The sequence below is a fragment of the Amyelois transitella genome, chromosome Z, assembly GCF_032362555.1.
Source record: "Amyelois transitella isolate CPQ chromosome Z, ilAmyTran1.1, whole genome shotgun sequence".
In the NCBI taxonomy this organism is placed as follows: domain Eukaryota; kingdom Metazoa; phylum Arthropoda; class Insecta; order Lepidoptera; family Pyralidae; genus Amyelois; species Amyelois transitella.
Genome location: NC_083535.1, coordinates 2,868,095 through 2,893,379, shown reverse-complemented (window position 1 = coordinate 2,893,379; position 25,285 = coordinate 2,868,095). Strand labels below are relative to the sequence as shown.

The 25,285-nt window shown below is 35.7% G+C and overlaps 2 protein-coding genes across 2 annotated transcripts in view; one reads left to right on the top strand and one right to left on the bottom strand.

Moving 5' to 3' along the window:
• Nucleotides 1-166: 166 nt before the first annotated feature.
• LOC106130608 (protein henna) lies at nucleotides 167-8,112 on the top strand. Its single transcript, XM_013329500.2, has 6 exons — nucleotides 167-285; nucleotides 2,668-2,971; nucleotides 3,184-3,543; nucleotides 3,871-4,133; nucleotides 4,442-4,671; nucleotides 5,556-8,112. The coding sequence occupies exons 1-6, from the start codon at nucleotides 229-231 to the stop codon at nucleotides 5,710-5,712; spliced, it is 1,371 nt and encodes a 456-aa protein (XP_013184954.2). The 5' UTR covers nucleotides 167-228; the 3' UTR covers nucleotides 5,713-8,112.
• A 161-nt stretch (nucleotides 8,113-8,273) lies between these two features.
• The window catches only part of LOC106130481 (LIM/homeobox protein Awh), a 35,067-nt gene continuing 18,055 nt past the window's right edge, over nucleotides 8,274-25,285 (bottom strand). Inside the window, exons 2-6 of the mRNA XM_060953641.1 lie at nucleotides 20,571-20,752; nucleotides 10,829-11,046; nucleotides 10,140-10,382; nucleotides 9,449-9,544; nucleotides 8,274-9,146 (exon numbers count right to left, since the gene is read on the bottom strand). Of these exons, the coding sequence (XP_060809624.1) occupies nucleotides 9,067-9,146; nucleotides 9,449-9,544; nucleotides 10,140-10,382; nucleotides 10,829-11,046; nucleotides 20,571-20,752 (819 nt within the window). The 3' untranslated portion in view covers nucleotides 8,274-9,066. The remainder of the gene's footprint in view (nucleotides 9,147-9,448; nucleotides 9,545-10,139; nucleotides 10,383-10,828; nucleotides 11,047-20,570; nucleotides 20,753-25,285) is intronic.

Genomic DNA, 25,285 nt, shown 5'->3' with positions numbered 1-25,285 from the left:
GTAGCTACGGTTATTTTTTTCGAGTAAGAAAAAAACCCACAACAAACAAAAGTAAACACAAATATTTGCGTATACCATTATTTATTATCGATTGAGAGTTAGATCTGTTGAACCCGGCGACGTCACTCCGACTCCTCTCATAAAGGCTGCGCATGCGCTGCGTTGGTTTGTTTACTGAGAACGCACGCCGCATACACTCGTTGTTTAAGTTTTTAATTAATTAGAAAAATGATGAAAGCCGTGCAACCGAATCAGGAGGAGCTGTCTACCTCGCCACCAGATAAGGTGAGTTTTTCTCACTGCACCGAAAAACAGTAGTATTTTTTGGGATTAAATTGAGCAATATATGTAGGTTTATTCTTTTTAAATAAGCTTTGTGTACGTAGCATGACTGGCGTATTGGATGTATTTTATTATGTACGGGAAATTAGGTATAATAATAAACACACGCAACTTATTTAGATATAAAAGTTGAGGAAAATTTAACCTATGCAATGCAGTTTTATGAATCTTAATATCTTTATTTTAATACATATCAATGTATCTTAATAACTATTTTAAATAATTATGCTTCGCTAATAAATGCGATTTTTCATATGATATAATTATACGTAATATTTTATCCAAAACTATTGACGAAATACTTTGCATGTGAGCGAAATTTTTTTGTGTAAAGTGTATAGGTATGTACATTTCTTTGTAATTTGCAATCTTGTGTAAATACCTAGAAGATTTATTGACACGAATGTATCTTTTCTAAAAGGAATAATAGATACTGATAAAAAATCGTTTTCTTCTGCCTCTTTTTATTTTGCTTATTACAAAATATGTAGCAATCATTTCTTCAATTGTTTTAAAAAGTTACCAGAATTTAATATTATACTTATTCTTCTCAATTACATTTGAATAAAAAGTATTGGACTTTATGCTGGCAGATAGGTAAAGAATATTGAAATTTATCCCAATTTCTATTGTAATGAACATACCTATTATTTAGCTTTTGTTGATGGAACGGTCTCGATTTGGTATCGATTTACTTTTTAGAATTATGAATACCTAAGCAAATCTATTCTAGTAATAATAAAAAGAATGAATTGATGGAATTTTTGTGTGTAATTAAAAAATTACGGACCGATTTGGACAACATTTGGTACAGAGATAGAATACCTAAACCTAAAAAAGTAAAAGGCTACTGGAAAGTCCCATGGGAGTGAAGCCCGGCGTACAAGCTAGTTTTTTCTTAAGAATAACAACTTTCTGCGCGGCATATCTTATCGTTACTCGCAGTAGAAGAAAATTCTTTAGAAATAAAATAGATAAAGCAAAGCACAGGTCAAACCTAACTTATCTTTACAGAAAACATATTTTTACTATCATACATCAAGCATTTGTCTCGGGTCCCTCTTACGGAGGAGCCCGGGGTCCGCCTATGAACACGATTCAGAAGTGTGAAACTTACTTAATTAAACAAAGCTGCTGCCGCGTGAACTTCGTGACCCCATTAATAGGGTTTCCAACTATGCAGATGCAGTCGGGACGAATTTGCCAAACTTATTTCTTATTTCCCAGCATGGTAATACAGTGTATTAGGTGTTTTTATTTTTGGTAGTTGGTAGTACCTTTATACTTTTTTAACACAACTATGTTTAAATTAAAAATCCGGGAGGAATGTAGCCAACTACATTTCTTTTTCTTGTCTTCTTCTGGGAACTTTTTAATTATTTTTTTCGTAACCTGGTTCGATTGCGTTTTAAGAACTTTAGGATTTTTAATCCAGGAGAAATTCGAATTTCCGTGAGACCTGAATTTAAAAGCAGCCTTACCCAAGTACTCAGGATCGAAGTCCACTGCGACGCCCTAGCTTTGGTTCTACTCAATGGAACTTTGAGCATGGTCAATAAATTGCCTAAATGTATAGTTTCTAATTTAATTTACCCAAAAGGCCAAAGGCCAGTTTCAGCATTGTGGCATTAAATCCACCTGTTGTACATTTTACCTTAATAAAGTTTAAATAAAAAAATAAAAGGCATCGTTTCACTGTGATTCGAACCTGAGAATCATTGGTCCGAGTCAAATATAAATAGTAATACTCGTCCAACCTCCGTAATCACATTTTTTTATTCTGATGCAACTTAATAGCGATTAGCGTTGAGCTGTTCATCCCAGCGATAACAGTATTTTTATCAATTGTTATTGAAACGAGGGCCGGCGTTCGCGGGTGAATGGGCGAGTCGGGGGTTATCGCACAATTTCTCGCATAACCCGAATACCGATTCTAAATGGACCGGGGATCTACGCCGATCTTATTATGCTTAGAACATTCTTTAATATTCCATTAGAGTATTGATAATTTTTTATATTCTTATATGACTAGGAAACCACAATAGAATTTCGTGTTCACAGGAGGCTCATAGTATTGTTCTCGAACACAAATGAATCAATGTCTTTTAGTCAAAATGTATATAATTTTATTTTCTTCCAAGTTGGTTCCAAACAAGTTACAACGCTCACTAGCGACTGTAATAAAGCAAAACTTAAGGTAGTTGCACTGCAATTATTACCAGTAAATAAAAATAATTACAGAAAAATGAATAGAATGGAGAACGCTTCACAGAGCTTCCTCTCAAATAAATGACAAATTATTCTTACCACCGTAATTTGTTACAGCCCAAACTGATGGAAGGTGGCAACTACATCCGTGAAGGGAGGGACTCCACAAAGTCCACGTGGTTACTCTTCTCCCCCCAAACTCCAGACGAGGCTGGAAACCTCGCCAAATACCTGAGCATCTTTTGTTCCCATGGGGTCAATCTCAGCCATATTGAATCCAGGTCTTCTGTGAGGAGACCAGGGTATGAGTTCATGGTGGAGTGCGAGCATGGAGCCGGAGATTTCGGGGCTGCCCTTGAAGAGCTGAAAAAGAATGTTGGTTATTTGAACATCATTTCCAGGAATTACAAAGACAACCGTTGTAAGTAGAATTGTTGACTGTTTCTTCTATAATCATAACAAATAAAATTAATCATTATCTATTTTCAGTTAAGTTTTGCATCTTATTAAGTAAATGCAAACTGATAGTTGCATTAGCATATTTGACCTTTTAAAATCAATCTGTGTTCAAAAGGTCTTCTGCTCAAAAATGTTTTCTAACTCTGGCAAATTTGACGTTTACCTTAATTTCAGCTGCCGTGCCCTGGTTCCCACGACGTATCCGCGACTTAGACAGATTCGCAAACCAAATCTTATCATACGGAGCCGAATTAGACTCTGACCACCCCGGATTCACCGACCCAGTGTACCGCGCACGCAGGAAATACTTCGCTGATATCGCTTATAACTACAAGCATGGGCAACCATTGCCTCATGTCAATTATACAAAGGAAGAAGTGGCTACTTGGGGGGTGGTCTTTAGGAAACTTACTGAGTTATATCCAACTCATGCGTGCAAAGAACATAACCACGTGTTCCCATTGTTGATCGAGAACTGCGGTTACAGGGAAGATAATATTCCTCAGTTGGAAGATGTTTCCAACTTCCTGAAAGGTAACAACATATTTCTTCATCATAACTTTAAGTTTTGTGTAAATTATATCCCCATGTTTTGTTATACCTTTCAAGGCGTCAACTTTACATTTGTAATGGTTCTTTCGCTTTTGCTTAGTGCTTGATCCCTATGAGAATTACAATTAATAAAAGACGTTTATGTTACTTAAGAAAAGTGGATAGATATTACATGTCTACGCCTAATGTTATGAATATTACTTTGTAATAATTTCTCTTCATATATGCAAAAAATGGCGCCTCTTTCCGGAGAGGCAGTTACTCTTTTCCTAAATAACATATTAAATATTGTACGTTATCGCGTTTCAGACTGCACCGGTTTCACCCTCCGTCCAGTAGCAGGCCTCCTCTCCTCCAGAGACTTCCTCGCAGGGCTGGCCTTCCGCGTCTTCCACAGCACCCAGTACATCCGCCACCACTCCCGCCCCCTCTACACGCCGGAACCAGATGTCTGTCACGAACTACTTGGACACGCGCCTCTCTTTGCTGATCCAGCGTTCGCTCAATTCTCGCAGGAAATTGGACTAGCGTCTTTGGGAGCGCCCGATGATTATATCGAGAAACTTGCAACGGTAAGTCAAAGAAAACCCGTTTCAAAGTTAATTGGAAATTAGGCAAAATATGGTCGTAGTGCATTTCTTTCAAACTGGTAGGTACTATAACTTAGTGAAGGTCAATATACAGTACAGTTATTAGCTTTTTTTTTTCAAAATTAAACCATGTATTAGTAACGACATGGCGACTGCTATGACAAAGCGCGTCTTCACAAACACAAGAAAAATCAAGAGCTTAGATTGTGTGCTTCATATGCTTATATACTTACCAAAGAAGTAGGTACGCACGAAATAAATGATTTTCTATAAAGAACAATGGTTTTCAGTGCTTCTGGTTCACCGTGGAGTTTGGCCTGTGCCGGCAAGGTGACAAGCTGAAGGCTTTTGGGGCCGGCCTCCTTTCCTCTTTCGGAGAGCTCCAGTACTGCTTGTCAGACAAGCCAGAATTGAGAGACTTCGAGCCTGAGACCACGGGTATAACTAAGTATCCGATCACCGAGTACCAACCGGTATACTTCGTCGCTAATAGTTTTGAAGACGCTAAGGAGAAAATGATGTAAGTATTTTACATACCTACCTTTATTTTGTTTTGTTTTTTTACCCACGAGTCGTATATGCGTTGTGGGTAAGGGTGTGTTCCAGAAACTAACAGGATACAACACATTTCCATTTTATTCGAAATACAAACAATACTCTTATATACACAACATAAACTATCCATTTGTTGGTAAGTTACAAGTATACGTTAGATGCGTTTATCTCAAGAGAGTATATATTTTTTAACAAAATATATGGATCCTTACAGTCTTTTTAAGATTGTTGGGTCTGTCTACCCCGTAAGAGTTTAAGACATACACAGTATAGTACGTATGTTTGTATGTATATTGTTGATCCTTAAAACTACAACTGATAAACATAATAGTTAAAGCTTTCTCGTTCATGAAGTTACAACGCGGGCGAAGCTGTAAGCAAGAGCTTGTGTAAAAATATAGGCTTACATACCAGGCTTTAAAATTACTTCACACAATCAATCTATTCATCGACTATAATTTTTATTTGTATCACCATTGAAACTGGTTCTATTCCGTCGATGAATTGAAAGGGAAAAATTGCAATGTTGTTTGTTTCAAGGCCAAAACTAGTTATAGTCTCGTCAAACCAGATCCATACTAATATTGTAGAAAGAAAATATTTGCAGTACTTTTTTTAATGAAAACTTGGACCTATCGTTTAGTTTTATGTAAAAAAATTGTTTGTTTGTTTGTTTGTAAACTCTTTAATGTATATAGAAAATAATAAAACAAATTAATAAACAGTCGTTGGAATTAAAATAATATGCACAATGGCGGACTTATCCGAATTATTAATGTAAACGTCTGTATACTTCTTGTGAAGAAGAAATTGCGACCTTAGTTGTTAACAAAATATTTAATGTTTCAGTAAATTCGCCCAGACGATCCCAAGGGACTTCGGCGTGAGATACAACCCCTACACCCAAAGCATAGACATCTTGGACTCCCCTCGACAAATGAAGGATCTCATGAGGCAGTTACACCAAGAAATGGGACTACTGCTGAATACTATGGAGAAACTTTAGAGAATACGTTGTATTTTGTTGTAGGCTTAAGAATGTTTGGATGCAGTACACTTCGCGGCAGGAAACTTATACGTGCGCATGCGCAGTGTACATGTATATCGATAAAATGAAGGTCGTTTAGCTAAATACTTAGTACTTGCACTGACAGTATCTATTTTGGTTATTTATTCCAGATTTTGTTTTGGTAAACCATGAGTGACCTTTCATGACCACTTTTCAAATTTTTTAAATTAATAAATTTAGTATTTTTAAATAAAGTAACAGCGTAGGTACATTTACTTACCTCGGTGTAGGAATTCATCCATTAATGTTATTTGTGTTAGTTATTTCCTTGACAATTTTGTGACTGTGACAAAGGTTAATATTGTAACCTGTATAAAATATGAATTTTTACTATAATTCGTCGAATTTATTATTATATTTTAAGTTATAGTAGTATAGTTTTATATAATCAATATTATGCCTTAATTTTAATGCCTATTTATTTTGGTTGATACGTTATCCTACTTTACAATAAAATATTACATATTGACTTTTTTTGAAATGGAAATTATTATTTTTATTTATTTTGTTATTAAAAGAGCTTTTTAATTAATGTATAATATAATACGGTTGAAATTCTAATCAACACGTCAACAATTTATTTATGTAGGACGTATAAATTAGAAATTCAATTAATTAAGCAAATAAAGAAAATACTTACTTATTATAAACTTATTTTTAATTATTTTTTATTAAAAAAAATCTAATTTTAGTCTTACAGTATATAAAGCGAAATATTAAGATTTTCGAAAGGTTTATGTTTTTAGAATATCAAAACACCATTCAATTTTTATTCAACATAATATATTCAATAATAAATTTGTACATAGTAAACTCGCACATACCTACCTAGTAATTTCTAAGTAGTTATTAATAGTAATTATATGACAAAATGGAAATATGTTGAAACTAAGAAGAATTACCGGAACGCAGTTTATACTTAAAGTATAATTATTATATAATGTATAATTTAGTTTACTTTTACTCCTTTACGCCTATATAACAATAACTCCAGGTTATTTTTCACAAAAATTTTGCCATTCGTTGAACCGTAAATGTCTATTTATGTATGTATAAGTCCATAAAAGAAAGATTTGCGTATAATATAAAAAAAATACAGTTGTTACAGAAAAACCATTGAGATATAGGTACATAAAATCTCGGAAGTAAATTCTAACTTCACTATTTTCGACATCCAGAAAAAGAAAACGTTGCGATTTTGATGAAGCTTTTAACTGCGCATATCACCTTAACTAATTAATATAAATAGAGTTGTTTATAAATTTACAAAATAAAGTAAAAGTCATTGTTTATATACAATACTGAACAAATGATAAGCTACATTTCGATGATCACTATCAATTTATTAATTGACAAACTATTGAAATTGCAAATTAAATTTCTATATTACTTTTTACAAAATTTTTCACTTTCGTAATAATAAATTAATAGTACATTTTTTACTAAGTACTCTTGTTTATTATTACTTTAAAGTATGAGCATGTGACGCTGTGAAATAATCACGATTAATTTCAAATATTCTGAATTTACCTACTTCTATGTTCCGAATATATGATACAGGATTTAAGTTAGAATTTGGCACTATTCTACTTAAAATAATAACATAAAAATCTATAAGAATCCTTACGACAATAAGTTATTAAGACAAAACATTAAACCAATGAAGTTAAGACAGCGAACGTATCACAGTTACTAGAAATAAATAAATAAATATAAACTTTTTACAATAAATAATAATACAGTATAAATTACCAAGTAATTACACATATTTTTAGATTACTTACAAACTAAGTGATTTTCAAAGCTGTACATTTACAAATGTGCTGATTAATTATTGCATAAATCCATTATTCCATCATATAAAAGTAAAAGCTAAGACTTAGTCTAGGCTTAAGATGCTTAATAGGATGACTGTAACTTAAGCTAGGTTATGAAGAAAGGAGTTTTCATGGAAAAAAAAACTTTAGTGAAAGAAAATAAATTTGTCATAGGTATGTATTCTATATATATTACTTTTCGCAAGTCAATACTGGGTAGTGAAGAAAATATGGAATATTGTTATATTAAGTTGAAATTGAATGAAAAATAATTATGTTACTTTAATCTTGTATATGACGGCAAGACGACATCTCGTTATGAATCTATTGAAGCACAAAAATGACATGGCATTATAAGAATGGGTACATAATTTATATCTACTATGATGTAGGTATTTTACGATATCTAAACAGTGTGACAAATGTGCTACTTTCTGATTCTGTTAAAAAGTTTGCATATTGTTCCTGTTCCTTTTTACTGTGAATGATTGAACGAATAAAACGTTACGACTCGAAGGTGTCCGTTATCTACACCAAGTCCAAAAAACCATTACAAAGAAATAAATTTCAAATTTTATATAATACATTCCTCATTTTTAACTACGTAATCTACAACAGTTCACAAAACAAATTGTAAAACTTTAATCGAAATATAAACTGAAATTTCGAAGTGCATGAGAAAGACCTTAATATTGCGAAGTGGGTAGTTTAGACTGAGACTTGAAAATAATCACAGAAATTTTATATATCCTATGGCTGTGGATACATTAATTAATCATTCATCAATCAAAAAGGTAATCTTCAATACGAGTAAAACTACGGGTGTACGAAGTTCACTGGGCTGTTCAATCCATTAATGGATAGTTGTTTGACAGATTTGAAAGACTCTGAAAGTGGATTAAGGATGAATGAGTTACTCGTCAAATGACTGCTCTATGCCGACGATCAGGTTATACTGGCGTCATCAACGGAAGAGTTACAGGAGATGGTAAACTGTATGCATGAAGCTTTGAATGAAAGTGAACGTAAGTAAATCTAAATGCCATCAAAAAATCCTGTAAAAAAACTCAAGTCTCGCAGTCAAGTTTTAGTTGTATTTTACGTGTATTCATGGATTTAACTAGATCATTCATTTATTCTCTCAAACATATAAAAAATACATAGACAAAAGAATTGAATGGAACACTGACTTTGCTGGTACGTTTTTCACGTTTGTTTACCTTTTTATTCTTTTTAAACTTTAAATAAATAAACAAATCATCATCATCATCAATCTAAGTAAAGATTCCTACAGCGGAACGCCGAAAGACTGACGCATTCAGAGCCATGCTACGGGAGCAGAAATATGTTTACAGCTTCCCACGACATAGGGGGCAGTATTCTTTTCATAAAATTCGAGAAGCACGTTCAGATCTGCTCATACTCGTGACTACTTTCAGACTCCTGAAAATGTCTGAAAGATTCCGTCTTGTCGTTACACTTCGCTCTGCATGCAGTGGATGGAAGAGTCTTCAGACAGCTCATCCATCGAGGAATCGGTGAAAGAAGTTCCATCTGAAACGAAATAAAGTTGATATTTTAAACTGTCAGTGTAAATAAGTTTGATGTAAGGTTATACCTATTGTGGTGAAACTGGGATCACCCAAAAATGAGAAAAAGAGAATGCGATTGTAAAGTCTAAGAATGTAGTGTAATTTGCATGCCGAATGACGGCTTTGGTTGCAGTAGAGTATTGTACTTTCAAGTTCAAGAGATAATATCTTCTTCCTCCTGATGTAATTTACTCACGAAATATTTATATAAAACGTGCAGTTGAATAATCATAGGTAAGGAAGTAAGCAAAAATGTGTACTTACCTATTGGGACAAAAGGAGGCTTGTTCTGGAAAGAGTACGTGAGATGTAGATTGATAGGGCGCCCAAACCCCGATGGGTCGGCCTCGCGAGACAGCACTGTTGACAACACACCGATTACAGGTCAAACAATAATCAAAGTATAAATTAAAACTAAAAAAACAACAAAATGTAATAAATTTCGCATCAGCAGTACTTCGCAAAAATGCAGACACAGAATTTCAAAGCACAGAGTAAAGAATTTTGAATAAAGATTATTATTGCCTTTTATAATAATCTTTCTTTGCAAAGCATCCACTTACAGTGGAAAATTATTGCACCATCTGAAATTGAAGTTTATCAACATACTTTATGAACTTTAGAAGAGGTGCAATCATGCGACTTTCTCATGACGATGGATGTAATCAAGCAGGGTGACTTTTATTGTTGGATCTCATCACTTAAAGTCAATTAACATGCAGAGATTTATAGATGATAAAAATATTTGCGATTAAACTTCCTCCATCATCGTGTGAAAATCGCCTTCGAAAATAAAACCAAAAGTGCCTCTGGTATGCTATCTTTGAGAGCTAACTCAGGAACTGTGCGACAAGAGTGGCAAAAATAACTTCCTGACCCCACGCTAAGATTAAAAACCGAATAATATTTGCTTATTATTCAGGCTTCTTTGAAAACGTTATCTTCTCATACTAACGTTGACTTTGTTTCCCCTTGCCCGTGTGCTGGTGCTTCTTCTGCCTCGCCCGGCTGTTCTGGAACCACACCTGGGTGACCCGTTTGCTCAGGCCTGTGACCTGGGCAATCCTCTCCAGGTCTTGCCCGTCGGGATTCGAATCCAGCTGAAAGTTCGCCTGTAGGACCTGCAGCTGTTCTTCCGTGAAGGTTGTTCGGACGCGTTTCGCTTTGCTCTTGTGGTATCCCTCTGAATCACAGCCATCTACAAATTGAAATATGCAAATTATGCCATATATTTCTAGTGACCCAACTGATAAATAATTAAATGAATATTCATTGATGATATTCTATTTTCAAGCGAAAATAGTACAGAAAGTTTTTAGTTCATTCATACAAATACATCTCAAAGTTAGCATACCCATAATAAGGTAGTTTATTTACCAAACAAGTTTATTCGAATAAGTATGTTTTAATTTGTTTGATGATGTGATTCTGTTTTATTTGATTAAGTATAATCATAGCTAGTTAAAAATTGTTTGGCATGACATTTAAGTGATAGGGATTTTTGTATATGAGCAACTATCGAGTCCCATGATCAACATTATTAAGCATAAAGTACAAAACTTTAATAATTTAGCTATAAAACTAACAGTACTAAAGGATTTATATAAGTCTATTTAGGAAAACTTACATGCACTGCCAACTTACCATCAGAAGATATAGACCCGCCGTCTAACGTCTCCAAGTAATGTGGCTTGCAGAGCACCCTGTCTTCATGGAGGGCGAACTGTTCGCCAGTGGATAGCTGTCTCCCACAGGCGTCACACGCGAAGCAGGCCAGGTGGTACACCTGCTCCCTGGCCTTCCGCACCCAGTCCGAAGATGAGATCCCCCGGCAGCACTTCGAGCATTTCGCACCGAAACTCCTGCGCACATCATTTTTCAGTCACTCGTGATATATAACAATTTGGCGTTATGATAAGGTTTTCAAGGCTTTGATATGTTATGTGTTTCTAGGCTTTAAATCGGAACCGAAAAGTGGAAATAAGGCACATGCCTGTATACATTCGGAAAAAGTCAAACTGAACACATTTATGACGCGACTACAGATAACTTAGTAATTTTGTTTGGTAGTAGTAGACAAAGTGAGAAGTGTGCGTCTGCATTTCCATCTCACAACATCTACGATTTTGAAATTTATGTTGTCGTGTCGTTTCTCAAATGTGTTCAAAACTTAAGATATAATTAGCTGAAAATGCGGTGTGGTCCACGGCTAGGGTTATATACCGGTAGATACATTTGAGCACTGACACCCTATATCTATGGTGTAATTACAAAGAGATACCAGTTCCAAAAATAGTTAATAATTGCACAAATCAGGTCAAGAATTGCACGCAAAGTCTTCTACCGAGGCATCAAGGCAGATATTGCAATTTGAACTAATTGGAAATAGAATTTCTTAATTTGTTAATGCTAATGTAAGTGCTGGTACTGTAGACCGGTACTTGATATAAAACGGTAAGAATCATCACCGATACAGTTTTATTCTGCTAAGGTTTTTGTCTCATCAGGGCTCATCTATCATTGTTGTGACAGAGAACAATAGATGAGAGAGAAAAGAGACACAAAAGAGAAGATGAGACATTCTCTTATCAAAGCTCGGATATAATCCCGCTGCTAGCTGCATAGAAACCGAAAGAAAATACAACTAAAACATGGAAATCCCATTTCACATTTATTATTTGCCAATTCGAATACAAATAAATGAAAATCAATTTTTCGCAACAGTGAAGCCTGAATTCAATTCATTATTGACAAAATGGATAATTGCAATTCGCCCAGCGTAGTATGGAGTGGTTAATAAAAGTTATTTCGCATTGCTACGTTACAGATATAAAATTAAAACATTGTTGTTCCATGAATAACGATTAGCTATTGTGCGTGTTAAAGTAAGGTCACAATTCATAGCTAATGCGTGGCTGGAAATATATTTGTTTATGCATCTTGTGAAAGTTCAAAAACTAAATTTAATATTTAGTTTTTGAACTTTCACAAGATGATTCTGTTGTTTTGTTACAATTTGGAAAAAGGTAATCAAAATAGCACTGTTTTTGCACCAATGGTGCTTCAAATTTAAGTTTTTTGCTTTACACAAAGTAAATCAAATTAAACTCGTGATGGGGTTTGGAAAGAATATTTTTTTAATATAAATCCAAGAATATTCCAATGCAATTTATTCGTATGCTACAAAAGAAAAGAATTCGGTAACTTTACTAGTTTGGCAAGTCCTATACAGCCTACCTATTGGATAAACGCATTGTAGTTTTTAATGTCTTCTACAAACAGTGGAACACCGCCTTAAACACGCTCCGCAACGGTGGTCAGTGCTTCCAATTACTTTGTTATTACATATTTTATTACAATTTTAATAAGCCTGAACGCCCATTCCAAATTTATAGTCCAAAAGTTTGAGAGACCGCAGAGTTAAGCATCATTGAGTGTATTATTTGCTCTGTGTTCCTAAAATGTTATTTTATTATGGTGCCGTGCGGTTCCTGGTACTTTAGAATAGGAACACTTCATCTATTTATTACGGATGTCATAAAAGGCGACTAAGGAGTAGGCTAATAAACTTTGGATTCTTTTAGGCAAAGGGCTAACAACCTGTCACTATATGAATCTCAATTCCATCTATACAGCTAACCCGCGAGACTGTTGGCTCTGTGTACCCTGTAAGGGATAAAGACGTGATTATATATGTATGCACTTTATGATTTCCGCGATACTCGGAACCCTAAAAGGGTTTCCCAAATGCACCTTGCATGTAGTCGGGCAATCGATAACGGCTTGAGTTACTTTAAATTTATGTTAAAGTAATTCATTATTACTTGATTATGTATCTGGAAGCTAAGTGCGGCGCAGTGGGTCGGTAATCATAATAAATTACACTCACATATAGGTACGTGGCAGTGCGGTTTAGGTCCTAAACCGGGTTGGGTCAGGTCACTCTTGACAGAATAACGAAATCCCGACTTATTATAATTTTTCAACCATAGATCGTAGGCATAGGTGAGCCTTGCGACAACAATGTGGCGTCCTGACTATAGCGACTATGGAACTTAGGACACCTTTTTATTTAATTTATTGTATGTTATCTGACAATCGAAAATCGATCTGTTAATACAGTACCAGGAAAATGACTATTCTAGACTATTCTGAGATAGGAAAATGTTAAATGGAAGAATAAAATATTCAGGCCTCTTCTGGTACACCACAGAAGCCAGAATGCCCATCCGCGGCGTAACCTAGCTCTGTGTCCTACACGACACGTTACGGAACCAACATTCATGATAACAGTAGCCAAGTTACACAAAATGCGCACTCAAGACCACCCGAGCCCCCATGAATAGTCAACGGGTTGAATGTTTATCGGCAGGGGTACCCAACATCTTCATTACGAAGAGTGTTAAAACTTGTTAGTCTGTCACTTGGTTAATTATAATGCGAGAGAGCCAGTTAATTGATTCCGCCGGCGACAAAATGTTAATAAGTGTTGATAACGGCAGAAGTGGTGCGGTCGAGTTTTTGAAATGCAAATCGAGAGTTGAAACATTGCTCTGGATAGCGTTGATAGCGGAGTGGCCAAATTAAATTGATATTCGGGTAACACGCGATTTCGTACTAGCGCTACTGTTTTGGTTGCATAAGTTTTATCAGAGCGTATATGAAATTCGCGACAATGAGGCCGAGCACCAATTCTCTTTCATATAAATTATTGCACAAACTGGAGTATGATAAGACATGTTTAATACTTTTTGTAGTTTTACTCACGTTGATATGACCTTGTTAAGATCAATCTGGTTGGAGTAGTGATCTTCGGCAGAGTAAAGCAGAATAACCAAAATCCTCTGAAAGATGCAGTATTTAGTAGATAAGTTGAAACTAATAAGGAATAAGACTTATAATAATATTAAAACTTGTAAAGATCATAGATCGAAGTAAGGATTTGTCTTCTCCGCATTATTGAGTTGATCCTGCGTGAATGAAAATTATTATGTCCAGATTCCTCAGCCACCTTAAATGTTTAAAAAGCCTGATAAATGTAACCGAAAATTCAAAATTTATAACTGAAACAAAGTATCTTTTCAACTTAGAGATGGCAACCAAAAAAAAACACCTCTTGATCGCCTACTATTCCGAAAAGCAAACACCTTACTAAAAAGGCACTTGATCAGACTGATCAGACTAAGTCAGGCAGTTGGCAAAAGGCTGTTCTGAACGGACTAAGATCCATAAAAATACACCCAAAACACTGCACCGTAGTGATGGGAGCAGCGCTCGTCCAGCTTCGACCCGTTCCGCCTCAGGCGCCTGCTATAAATCCTTACTCGTTGATTGCTTTCCCCCCTCCCTCACGGGCACCCCCAGCACCCCCCATTTAATAGCCATTCAACGCATCCATTCATCCAACGACATGATTTAAGTTATTTGTTTTAGATACAAGTCCAATCTGAGATTCATTGGAATATTATACGATGTTTTGTTTGAACAATTTCCAAGCACTGTTATGAGCCCTGGGCGCTCGATCCTCGTCTGACGAATGGTGCCGACACAATAAACTGCACTTTACGAATAACGATTAGGTATCGGTGTGTTTCAACGTTTTTAATTACTTTCGTTATAATAAATATGTCAAATTCTTATTTTATTTTACTTTGTAGGTCTCCGGTTTATAATGTTGTCGTGATTGTGTGATGCGAATAGGAATACGCCATTTCTTTCCTAATGGATGTCGTAAAAGGCGACTGACGGAGAAGCTTATAAACTTGAGATTCTTCTTTTAGGCGATGGACCAGCGCCAGCGACCGGACCCTATTTGAGTCTCAATTCTTACCAAACAGCTGAACTTAGCCTATCAGTATTTTCAAGATTGTTGGCTCTGTCTACTCCGCAAAGGATAAAGACGAGGTTATATGTATGCATGTATGAGTGTGTGTGATGCTGAAGAAAAAATTTTATGGTTATATTAAATAGCGATAAATACATTCCTATATAGATTTTAAATATTTTCCGTCAAAAAAAGATGCACGAATTGCATTACCTTTATTATCAGCAAAAGGCATGTCCATGTCCATTTCAGGAATGCAATATTAGTTGTCAAAAACTGATAAATTAATGTGTCGATAAGAAGCAAGCGGCGTAACTAAAGAAGTTATATTTTTTTAGGATTCCGTGTAAGAAAATGTAAGACTCGATGTTGCGGTGAAAATGATTCTGTAGGATCGTCGAATCCACTGTCATCATTTAATAATTTGGTATCTTCTTCAAATTAGGGACACCTATTCTTATAAGTATAAATGCAAAATTGCTATTGAATTCTGCTACGAAATTATTAAACGGGATTCACTTTATAAATAGATACTATTTTATTTAACGTAAAGATATTCAAATCATCTGTCTATAAAGCTTGGAGTCCGTTAAGATAGTCACCTATTGAATAGGCATAGGTGTTTAAGAATTTACGATACGCCATACACTATTGCTCCTTGTGAATTTAATCCCTCGATACAGTTATATAATATATATGTTGTTTTTACAGTTGTTAGTGTTTTTACAGAATAGTCGCCATAAAATTATGATCAAAGTTTAACGTACGGAATCATCAACACGCGAATGGAACTCTTAATTGGTCAGTTTTTTTTTTAATTTATATTGCGTCTACGAAGTGTGGAGCGGATATCGAAAAAATGAAATGGCAAAAAGTAGCTAAACTTGCAAATGGCTTGTAGAATTGACAACTTAATGGTCACTTTTATTTATGTGGCATGAATTACATGCGCAAGAGCAGCGGTATTACAGGCCGCAGTACAGGTGAGATGGTAGTGAAATAAAGAAAGCACATGTCTAGACGCAGAAGAAATAAAATAGTGTAAACTACAATCTGCGTTGCATTTTTTTTTATTATAAAAAAGGCTGGTATAGTCTTGTAGGCTGTGGGCTAGGAATCTGTCACTATTTGACTCTCAATTCCATCTTCAAGCCTTACAACGTGGCCCTTCAGTCTTTCGGCTCTTCGAGATTGTTGGCTCTGTCAACCCAGCAATAGATATAGACGTGACTATATGTATGTAGTTTGGGACTTCATTTTGTGAAGTATGCGCACTTGACTGACTGTTATTTGTTAATTCAAAAGGAACCTTTATGTTCGTCTTCTAACCGTGAGTTGCATGCATAATGCACCTATGCCATGTCGCAAAATTTTTCATTGAATTGACACGCCAATTGCACCAGTTCAAAATCGAGAAAAATAATCATTCAATATTCAGAATTTAATCTCGGGCGAGTTTATTTATGCGGCTAGAGATTAATTAAACTCTGAGGGGACATGGTGGATTAACATAAGACATGGTGCGCGCATTTGCAGTGAAACAGTGTGGGCGAAGACATCGCGTGAGAGCGAAAACTGTTCCCGAGTTCCGCGACTCGCCCGGCTTGGGGTCCTATTCTTGAATTGTGCAGTTGCGAAAATGACAGGAATACGATCCGTGTTTTTGGACTATTGTAATCAATAATATCCTGAATCATCAATACAATTTTTCTAAATATGGTAATACGTTTGATTGTCCGACTTTCATGTCAAAACCACATCCTCCGATAATAAACCGATCTCCGTGAAATGTTTTTTTACATACGTACTTATCAAGCGGGCGAAGCCGCGGGCCAAAGTTAATACTTTATTCATTTAATTTTTGGGTATGTGGTGTAAAAATCGATCGACCATTGGGAAATCTGCTTAGGGTTTCGCTATGAGATAACTTCAGATAGAAAAAGAAATTCGTCGCCGAATCAAAACGATTCGTCTCCCACATTCGAGTGAGTCAATTTAAAAATTGCACCCCATTTGAATTATACATATAACACGTATGCCGAAGTCCGTCGCTACTTTTAATAATTATCTGCACATACTAGTATCTGGTAACTTACTTATAACTATAACTTATTATCTGGTAACTTTCTATACCCTTTTTTTGGGATCCGGTTGTGGATTCAAATTCTGCTCAAATCCAAGAATATGGTTAAAATATATAGGTGTATCGATGTCAAACAAGACTGTTTGCTAGGTAAACTAAACCTATTATATTTATTTATCATTTGCAACCTTTTTGTGGTCCAAAAAGGGTTGCAAATGATAAATAAATATTGATAACACTAAAAGTCTGTGCGTGCTGACCGTGGCCTTTTAGTCTGTTGAAGTTGGAATTGTGGGCGATGAACTGGCAACCCAACTTCACACACATATTTCAATTTCATTAGCCCATTTGGTTGGTTTTTAAAAATTTGCTCGGGTAAAGAAGCACGCCTTTTACATTCAGGAAAAGAGATGAAGTAATAATCCTTTTCAAAAGTGTCGGGAATCACACGGCACTAGCTATATAAACCTCGAATTAAAATTCCATTTAATGACAAAACAAACACGAAATTTAAAAATAAAATCGTAAAGATCCAAAGTAAGGCCAGACGCGTGGCAGCGGCTACCAGGCAAAAAGGCGCGCTAAATAAACAATAAACAGATGATATATCAACAAAGGCAATTACGATTATAGCCAACGGCGACCGTCGATTTACGTGCTGGCAACACCACTCGTTATGTGCGCTCAAAACACAAATATTATTTAATCTGTGACACGGCGTTTTAACGAGCTCGAGCTTGGCTTTTTATTTGGCAACATTATTGGCTCGACTCTGGTAATGAGAATAAGAAATTGGTTTTGCACGTTGTCTGGGTCATCATCATCCTCCTTCTCTTGTCTTTCACGGACTCCTGTCTAGAGGGGTAAGCAAGATGTAACCAGGGTAAACGCCAAGACGAAGAAGATATTTGTTTAAAAGACATGCTTTCCATTCATATAAATTTCTTTATTGAAACCTCGAAGGTGCTAACAATGAAATATGACAGCACTTAAAATTCTAATGAAATTTATGCGAATTTTGAAATATTATTAGCAGAATATTGTTTATCCCTGTGAAATGCAATATAATTGCGTAACCCGAAGTTATAACATTGCTTGAGGCTTAGACACGAATTAAATATAGTCTCTGCACTACTTTACTACTACCTGATAATAACATACTAAACTATATAGCGACTCCCGCCTGGTCTCCGCATCCTTTGCCGGGAAACCATATTATATCATGGTTCTCAAAGTGTCTTTAAGTAAATATATAAAAAAAATATTATTTTTTTTTGCAAAAAATATTTTTATAAACAAAGGTGCTTCACCATGTACTTAATAACTTTAAAAGGGCATACAAAATACATGCAACGTCCGGTGTGGTCTTAGATCTAGTTCATACTATCACGCCCGGTGATACCAATAAAATATGGTTTCACGTCGCGGCCAGTTAATTCCAGTTATCACAATCAAAATAAATGACAAATGAAAGCGTCAGTGTTGCAAGTCATCCCGCCGGTGTATTTTTTAGGCTAGCAACATTCCCAGTGCGTCTTTGTTGGGCCACACTTGGCCGACAGATTTTCAATAAAACCTCTCCTTGGGACGATGGCCTCTTTTTTTCTTTTGGAATCCAAAAGTGAGTTCTCATACACCTGTTGCGAAGAATCTTTAGTGTATTTATGCTAATAGGTGAGATAGAGAGATCTTATTCGGGTTTATTTATGACCATTGTGTTTTCAAGTGCAATGCTATACGCAGTTGATGATAATATTGTAGACACTTCTTTAAGAAAGGAATAAAATTATTTGACGTTAGTACCATATGTTTCAATATTTTTATTTTTTATTTTTAGGAATAGATAAATAGATATGGGATATTAAGATAGAAATATGAAGAAAGATAAATACAAGGTTTTAACCTATCTCCTACTGTGATTACTTATTAATTATAATTAACTACGATAATTTTGATAGTATACCTACTCAGTTTTCTTTTATGAGTTACCACAGTGCCTCACCACACACAGTCCCTGTTGACATTTCATCATACATGTACGCATGACGATTATCGATACTATCGTTACCGTCGACTAGCAACGTCGAAACAAAAAAAGAACATCGATCAGATACGGGCCTATATCAATTCCAAATTTTCCAACACAGTATCCATGTCTGCGCACAAAAAGGCCGGCGCAGGCGTCGATAGTGCATCATCACGGTGCCACACAGCGAGCCCAGGTCATAGGTCATTTGAACACTGGACCGCCTACCCTGCACATTCCTCGCCACATACCAAATATTACCCAGCCATGTAAAGAACAACTATAATTCAAACACGCTCACTATCGCACACCACAATTGAAATCGGCCGGCTGTTTCGTTCACGGATGACTAGGAAAATGATGACTATGGATATTTGTAATACGTCGAAGGTTAATTGGACGTAGGCAGTGTATTGTAAAAGAATTAACGTGCGGCCAGCTAAACGATGATGTGTGGAGACGTGCGTGTTTTATAAACAACTAACTTCTGGCCGTGGCTCCGTCTACACTATACTTTTTGTTCTAGGATTTCATCGTCTCCAATCCAATCTTTTGGTGTTTTGGGATCTATAAATGGATTTGAAACCTAACTACTTGAAAAAAATCCGTATTAGAAATGCCAGAAATTTTATTGATAAGAAAATTTTAAAGACTCGTTTATGTCTTTTTAAAGGACGAGAATCGACAAAGTAACATCCTTTTTAGTCTGTGTAACACAAAAACGCTTTCAAAAAACAGAAGGCGCATAATCCGCGTCGGTATATTGTGATTTGCGTAGTAAGTGTCACTTTATAATTGCTTGGTATTTTGTTGGTTGGTCGGTACTTATTGGTATCTGATATTGTTATTGATAACAAAAGTAATAATTCTTAATAATAATCATAGAAATATGGTGACAATATTATCCGAGAAATAAAAACAAGGAAAATGGGATAATGATTAGGTAACAGTGCTATTTCGATTACATATGGAGGTGCTATAAAGGTAAAATTACGACATCAAAAAGCTTTTGACCTATTATTATGTCGCTAGTAAAGGCTACATAACGGCATCCTAGTTCACATTTTAAAGGGTAACCTTTTAATCATCAGCCTTTTTTAAATTAGGTCATATATAAGTATATATATTGCAAAAACTTCGATAGAAAGATTTATATTGTATGTAGAATTAAAAAAAAATCCATTCCAAGAAACATCAGTAATCAATCAAATTGCATGATAATTTTACTGTTGTTTAAATGGTCACCCAGTACAGGGGTATTAGTGCGAGACTAATTCGATCAAACAAGTCAAGTCAGTAAATTTTTATGTGATCTAATTAGCGCTAACTAGTGGTAACGCGGTGGCACCACATACAAATTCCATACAAATTCGCATTTACTTCTCGACGCGTTTGACCGGGTGCAACGCGCACTAACCCCACAGTTTCTACAACAGCCAACTTCACAACTCACTTGGCGTAATCCTGCTTGCAATAGACCTGGCGATCCCTCAGGAAGCAGGAGGGGTGCCTGTCGAGCTGGACTGCGCAGACGCAGCAGCGCAGACAGCCAGTGTGCCACGCGCCGCCCCCCACCTCTAGCAGGAAGCGGTCCGCAATTGGCTCGCCGCACGCGCAGCATGTGCGGTGCTCCGTCTGAAAAATTAGGGTTTAGGTGAAGGTTTCTCTAGCATTACATCAAAGATCTCCTTTTTCCTGGCGTTAAGAACGGTTACATCCTCACCTCTCTGGAGCGCGGGGTGCGCCTTTTAACCATATTCCTGAATTGAGCAAGTCAGGATTTAACACAGGGCGACTGCCGTCTGACCTCCCAAACCTTTGTAGGGGAACCTGATCCATATTGAATCTTGGTAAAAGCTGCATTAAATTAATGTGCCTATTATATCAGTGATTATAAGCACACGTGCACATTGAAGAAACCGTGTGGTTCCCAGTACTTTAGAATAGAACCACTCTAATTTTAACATGAATGTCGTAAAGGACGACTAAGGAAAAGCTAACAAACTTTAAGCGATGGGCTAGCATCCTGTCTCTATTTGAATCTCAACTCCATCAGCTATACGGTTGAACGTGGAATCCAGCCCCCGGGCTCCTCCCCTTTCATCCTAATCAAAGAGTAGCTGATTGTAGTAATTACGATGAAAATTTCTTATTCAAAACACTCGCAAACAACTCCCAAAATCGATAGAGAGTGTCAATATTAGCACTTCTCTTGCGAATTTCAAACGGATTTAAAGTTTGATAGCCGAATCAAAGCAAAGGGTGTTCTATTTATGCAACAGCTCTATTAAATTACCGCGACACTCCCTGTGCAATTCAATAAACTGTAACTTCGCCCTCTCGGTACACATGTCGCGTCCCGCCGCGTCGCTTGCGAACTCGGTCGATTTTAGTTCGCAGTCTGTTATTATGTGTAATCTTGTTATTAGTTAAGTTCGACAGTCTTAATTTATTTATCGTGTGGCTTTGAGAAGTGGGAACCGCAACGTCGAGTTTATTAACTCAAAAAGAATCATCCAGCCAGATAAATAGTTTTGATTTTATATACATTCAGTTAAAGGAATGGCTTTTAAACTAGGGATTCTTTTTAGGCGATGTGCTTTTGTTAATATCTTTACTCAATTTTGTCATTAAGTCGTTCAGTTGAATGTGGCCTTTGTATTTTTTCGATACACTTTGGCTGGTCTACAAAAAAAATAACAAGAAGTGACAGAGGCATGTATTAGACGTAAATCTCGCTCGATATTTCCCCATAACAGTTTTATTTGTAGGTTTCCCATAAATAAAGTAAATCCTACTAATCCAACTTCCTATTCTTTTTCCTATTAATGTTATTAATGCGAAAGTTTGTTAAAATTATATTATATGTCACGCAAAAACTATCTAGACAAATTTTCACAAAACTTTTAAAGTTATGTTAGCTTTGACATTAGAATGTCACTATGAGTAAAAAAATTAAAGAGATTTAAGGCGAACGAAGTACTCGTATGATTATACGAACGAACACAACCCAGAGCCGAAGACAGATAACTACCAAGTCATTATCATAGATTTAGTTTGGACACGTGCCAACAATACAGTATAGCTTAGAGATGGGAATCTCGGTCCGTCACAAAGTGACATCGGCGAAAGTGATGGTTTTGTTAAGGAGGATTTAGGACGCAGGAGATTTGGCGGTCGAATTATTAAGCCGCCTTGTAAAAAAACTAAGATCTTTCTAAGATGGTCTACTTTTCTTTGGCTAATAGTACTTTACTGACAAACGATGCTCTTACGGTGATAGAAAACATCGTAAAAAAACCAGCTAATTCAGGCAACTGGTCGGTTAACGTGCATATTCCAATATAGGTTAGGTCACCTGCAAAAGTTGCGAAAATCAGACGGGAATTATTTATTTTATTATTTATTCCAAGAAGGTAGTCATAGACGATCTGACTGTAACTGAGGAGATGATGAGGTAATAAGTTTTGCTTATGAGAAAAATTAAAAAGATTTATGTACTAACTTATATTTTCAATAACATGTAAGTTGCAGTTTTCTCAAATCAGTTTAGATTTTGTTCAGTTACATTATTGATTGATGCAATAAGTAATATAAAATGTTTCAGATGAAACACAAAAATGTCGGTTTAGACATCGAATAGAAATACCCTCCTCAATCATTAAGATTCCAGTCTTCGGAAAACTTCAGCAGGTTTAACATGTTTATATCTCAAAGGTATTAAATCTACATACAGGTAAGGTACATAAACATTTGAACGAAACAAAATACTCCAATCACTTATCTTAGTAAAGTCAGCTTATTAAGTCAGGTGAGTGGTGTTAAGAATACAGGCAGGAGACAACACAACAATGAATGTTGCGGTGACTTGTTGCTTGTCGCAGCCAGCCTTAATAAGATTTACAAGCACAATCATAAATCGAACTATTGCGATTTATTTCCAACGTATAATACAAATGCTTTGGTTCCAAAATGAGTCAGGTTTCCCTGCAAGCATGTGGAGTGAAACACCGGTTTATCCAATTTATAAATTAATCCAGGTTCGTGGTCACAGGTGGACCCCGGTTCCATCTCTAGAGAAGTAAGAAAGTAAGAGAGTGATTATTGTGACTAACATGACAAATGCTGTTTTAACTCTTTCTATCTGTGAGTAAATACATCAATTTGAGTTTTTGCAAATGCGAAGCTTATTTGCAAAAACATAGGTGGTAATAAGTCTTCCAGTAGTATCGACAAATTACAGGCAGAATTCATTTTTGTGGCGAGTCTTTTAACACAAAATAGACATTGATATTTTTTCAATACTTCTCCAACAAGGCTAAACGTTTATTGTTTGTATATTCTTTAGCGATTAAGTTTATACATTTCTCTTCTTTACGTTTTTACATTTTCATAGTATGTATCCACTTATGCATTTGTTTTAATATACATTCTTTTTACTGAAAGTGTAGATGGCGTTCTGGAAAATTAATTTTTTATACTGTTTCTATCAGTGAATTGGCTCTTATGTGTTTATATTATAAGCTAATGATTGTAAAACTTCTTTTGGTCATCCAAATATATTTAATAAAATAAAAGTAAATAAATAAATAAAATGGACATCCAAAGAGAGGAATTTCTCTTGTAATATTGGGTGAAACCGACGTCAAAGTTAATTTAATAATACGTAAATAATGTTAAATGTTGTACGTATTACAATCTTATCTAAAAAGTTCTTGTAGCCACGAGTGTGATTTTTAATAAACTTACGTTTCGAAAGCTATTATGTATTACATAAATAAATATAACATAAAATAATCTATGACAGTCAAAAGTTATAAAAACTATTTTCTGTGCAAACGTGCAACATAAATCGCACACCACCTTAGTATTTATTTATGAAGCGGCATTAACAGGGGATACAACCAAATAATATCGGTGTCGTTATTATGACAGGTCCGTCCCGGCGCCATTCGAGAGCCACACCCGGCCCATAACCCATAACAATTCAGACAATACCACAACATTAACTTTTAGCGACGCTCAGCCACCCTAAAACAAATTCACGGCGTTTTGTAAGCAATAAATATGTTAGCAGCCGCCCCTACTTGCAGTTGTCGATCGCCCTACGTTACACCAAATAAAATAATAAAGCTCTGAGCGCACTAAGCGACGCGACACGATGCGACGCGCGACCTCATCTGCCAAGCAACACAACTTAAAGTCGAGTTGGGTTGGGTTCGTTGAAAATGGGGCACAGAATTTTACGCGCAGAATAATCTTTATACGGCAACTAAAATTCGACCAATTATTTGGAAAACCCTACGTTTGTGCTTTTTGATTTCTGTGAATTCCTTTAAGAGTAGGTGCGGTTTTTACCTACTTGCCTGAATTTTTAACAAAGATTTGATGACACATGCTATCTATGACTACTTCCGCTGTATAAGCATTTGTTTGGCAAAGATTTTGTGTCTCTAGCACGCTCACATAGTGCGACTTATCTTGTCGTGTCGTGTCGCATCATTCAGTGTGTCTCGATTTAATCATTTTCAAAAGGGATATGTGGACTTGTAACGTTTCACGAACAATAGGCGCTACCTATAAAATTTTTCGTAACAAATTTCTTAAGGGGCCCCATATACCACAATGGAACCCCTGTAGACCTTTTTGTCGTAAGATGACTTCGGTTGACTGATACGTGTTTTTCTGACATTTTTTCTGCCAAACCGTAGATTCAGCTACTCGTGTATAATAATGTTGTTTGAGTGTATGTATTTAACGCGTCATTTAGAAGGGACTGTTTGCTCTGCTTTTTCGTTGAAATTATGCAAATGTGATACATTTGTAAGCCAAGGTCCGTCAAAAGTTACTCGGGCTTATATGCATGAAATTAGATAATAAATCTGTTTAAAAATTTAATCCTTACTAATATTAAACATGCGAAAGTACGTTTGTTGTCTCTTCATGCGTTATCTACTAAACCAATCTTCTTGAAATTTCATTGGATATGTACAATTAAGAGTTTGGAGAAAACATAAAGTCCCTATCATCCCGATAATTCCTATAGATACCGTGGCATTTTCGAAATACCTATATTTTTTTGTAGGTAAAGCTAAACTTTCAAACGTTACACTGATTGATCAAATTGAAAATATATATTTCTTTATACATATATGTTAAATGAGATTT

What these genes read in the sequence shown, in the direction of transcription:
- LOC106130608 (XM_013329500.2), top strand. Translation starts at nt 229, where the DNA reads ATGATGAAAGCCGTGCAACCGAATCAGGAGGAGCTGTCTACCTCGCCA. An exon ending in TGTTTCCAACTTCCTGAAAG is followed by an intron (nt 3,544 to 3,870) that starts GTAACAACATAT and finishes ATCGCGTTTCAG; the next exon opens with ACTGCACCGGTTTCACCCTC. An exon ending in ATATCGAGAAACTTGCAACG is followed by an intron (nt 4,134 to 4,441) that starts GTAAGTCAAAGA and finishes AATGGTTTTCAG; the next exon opens with TGCTTCTGGTTCACCGTGGA.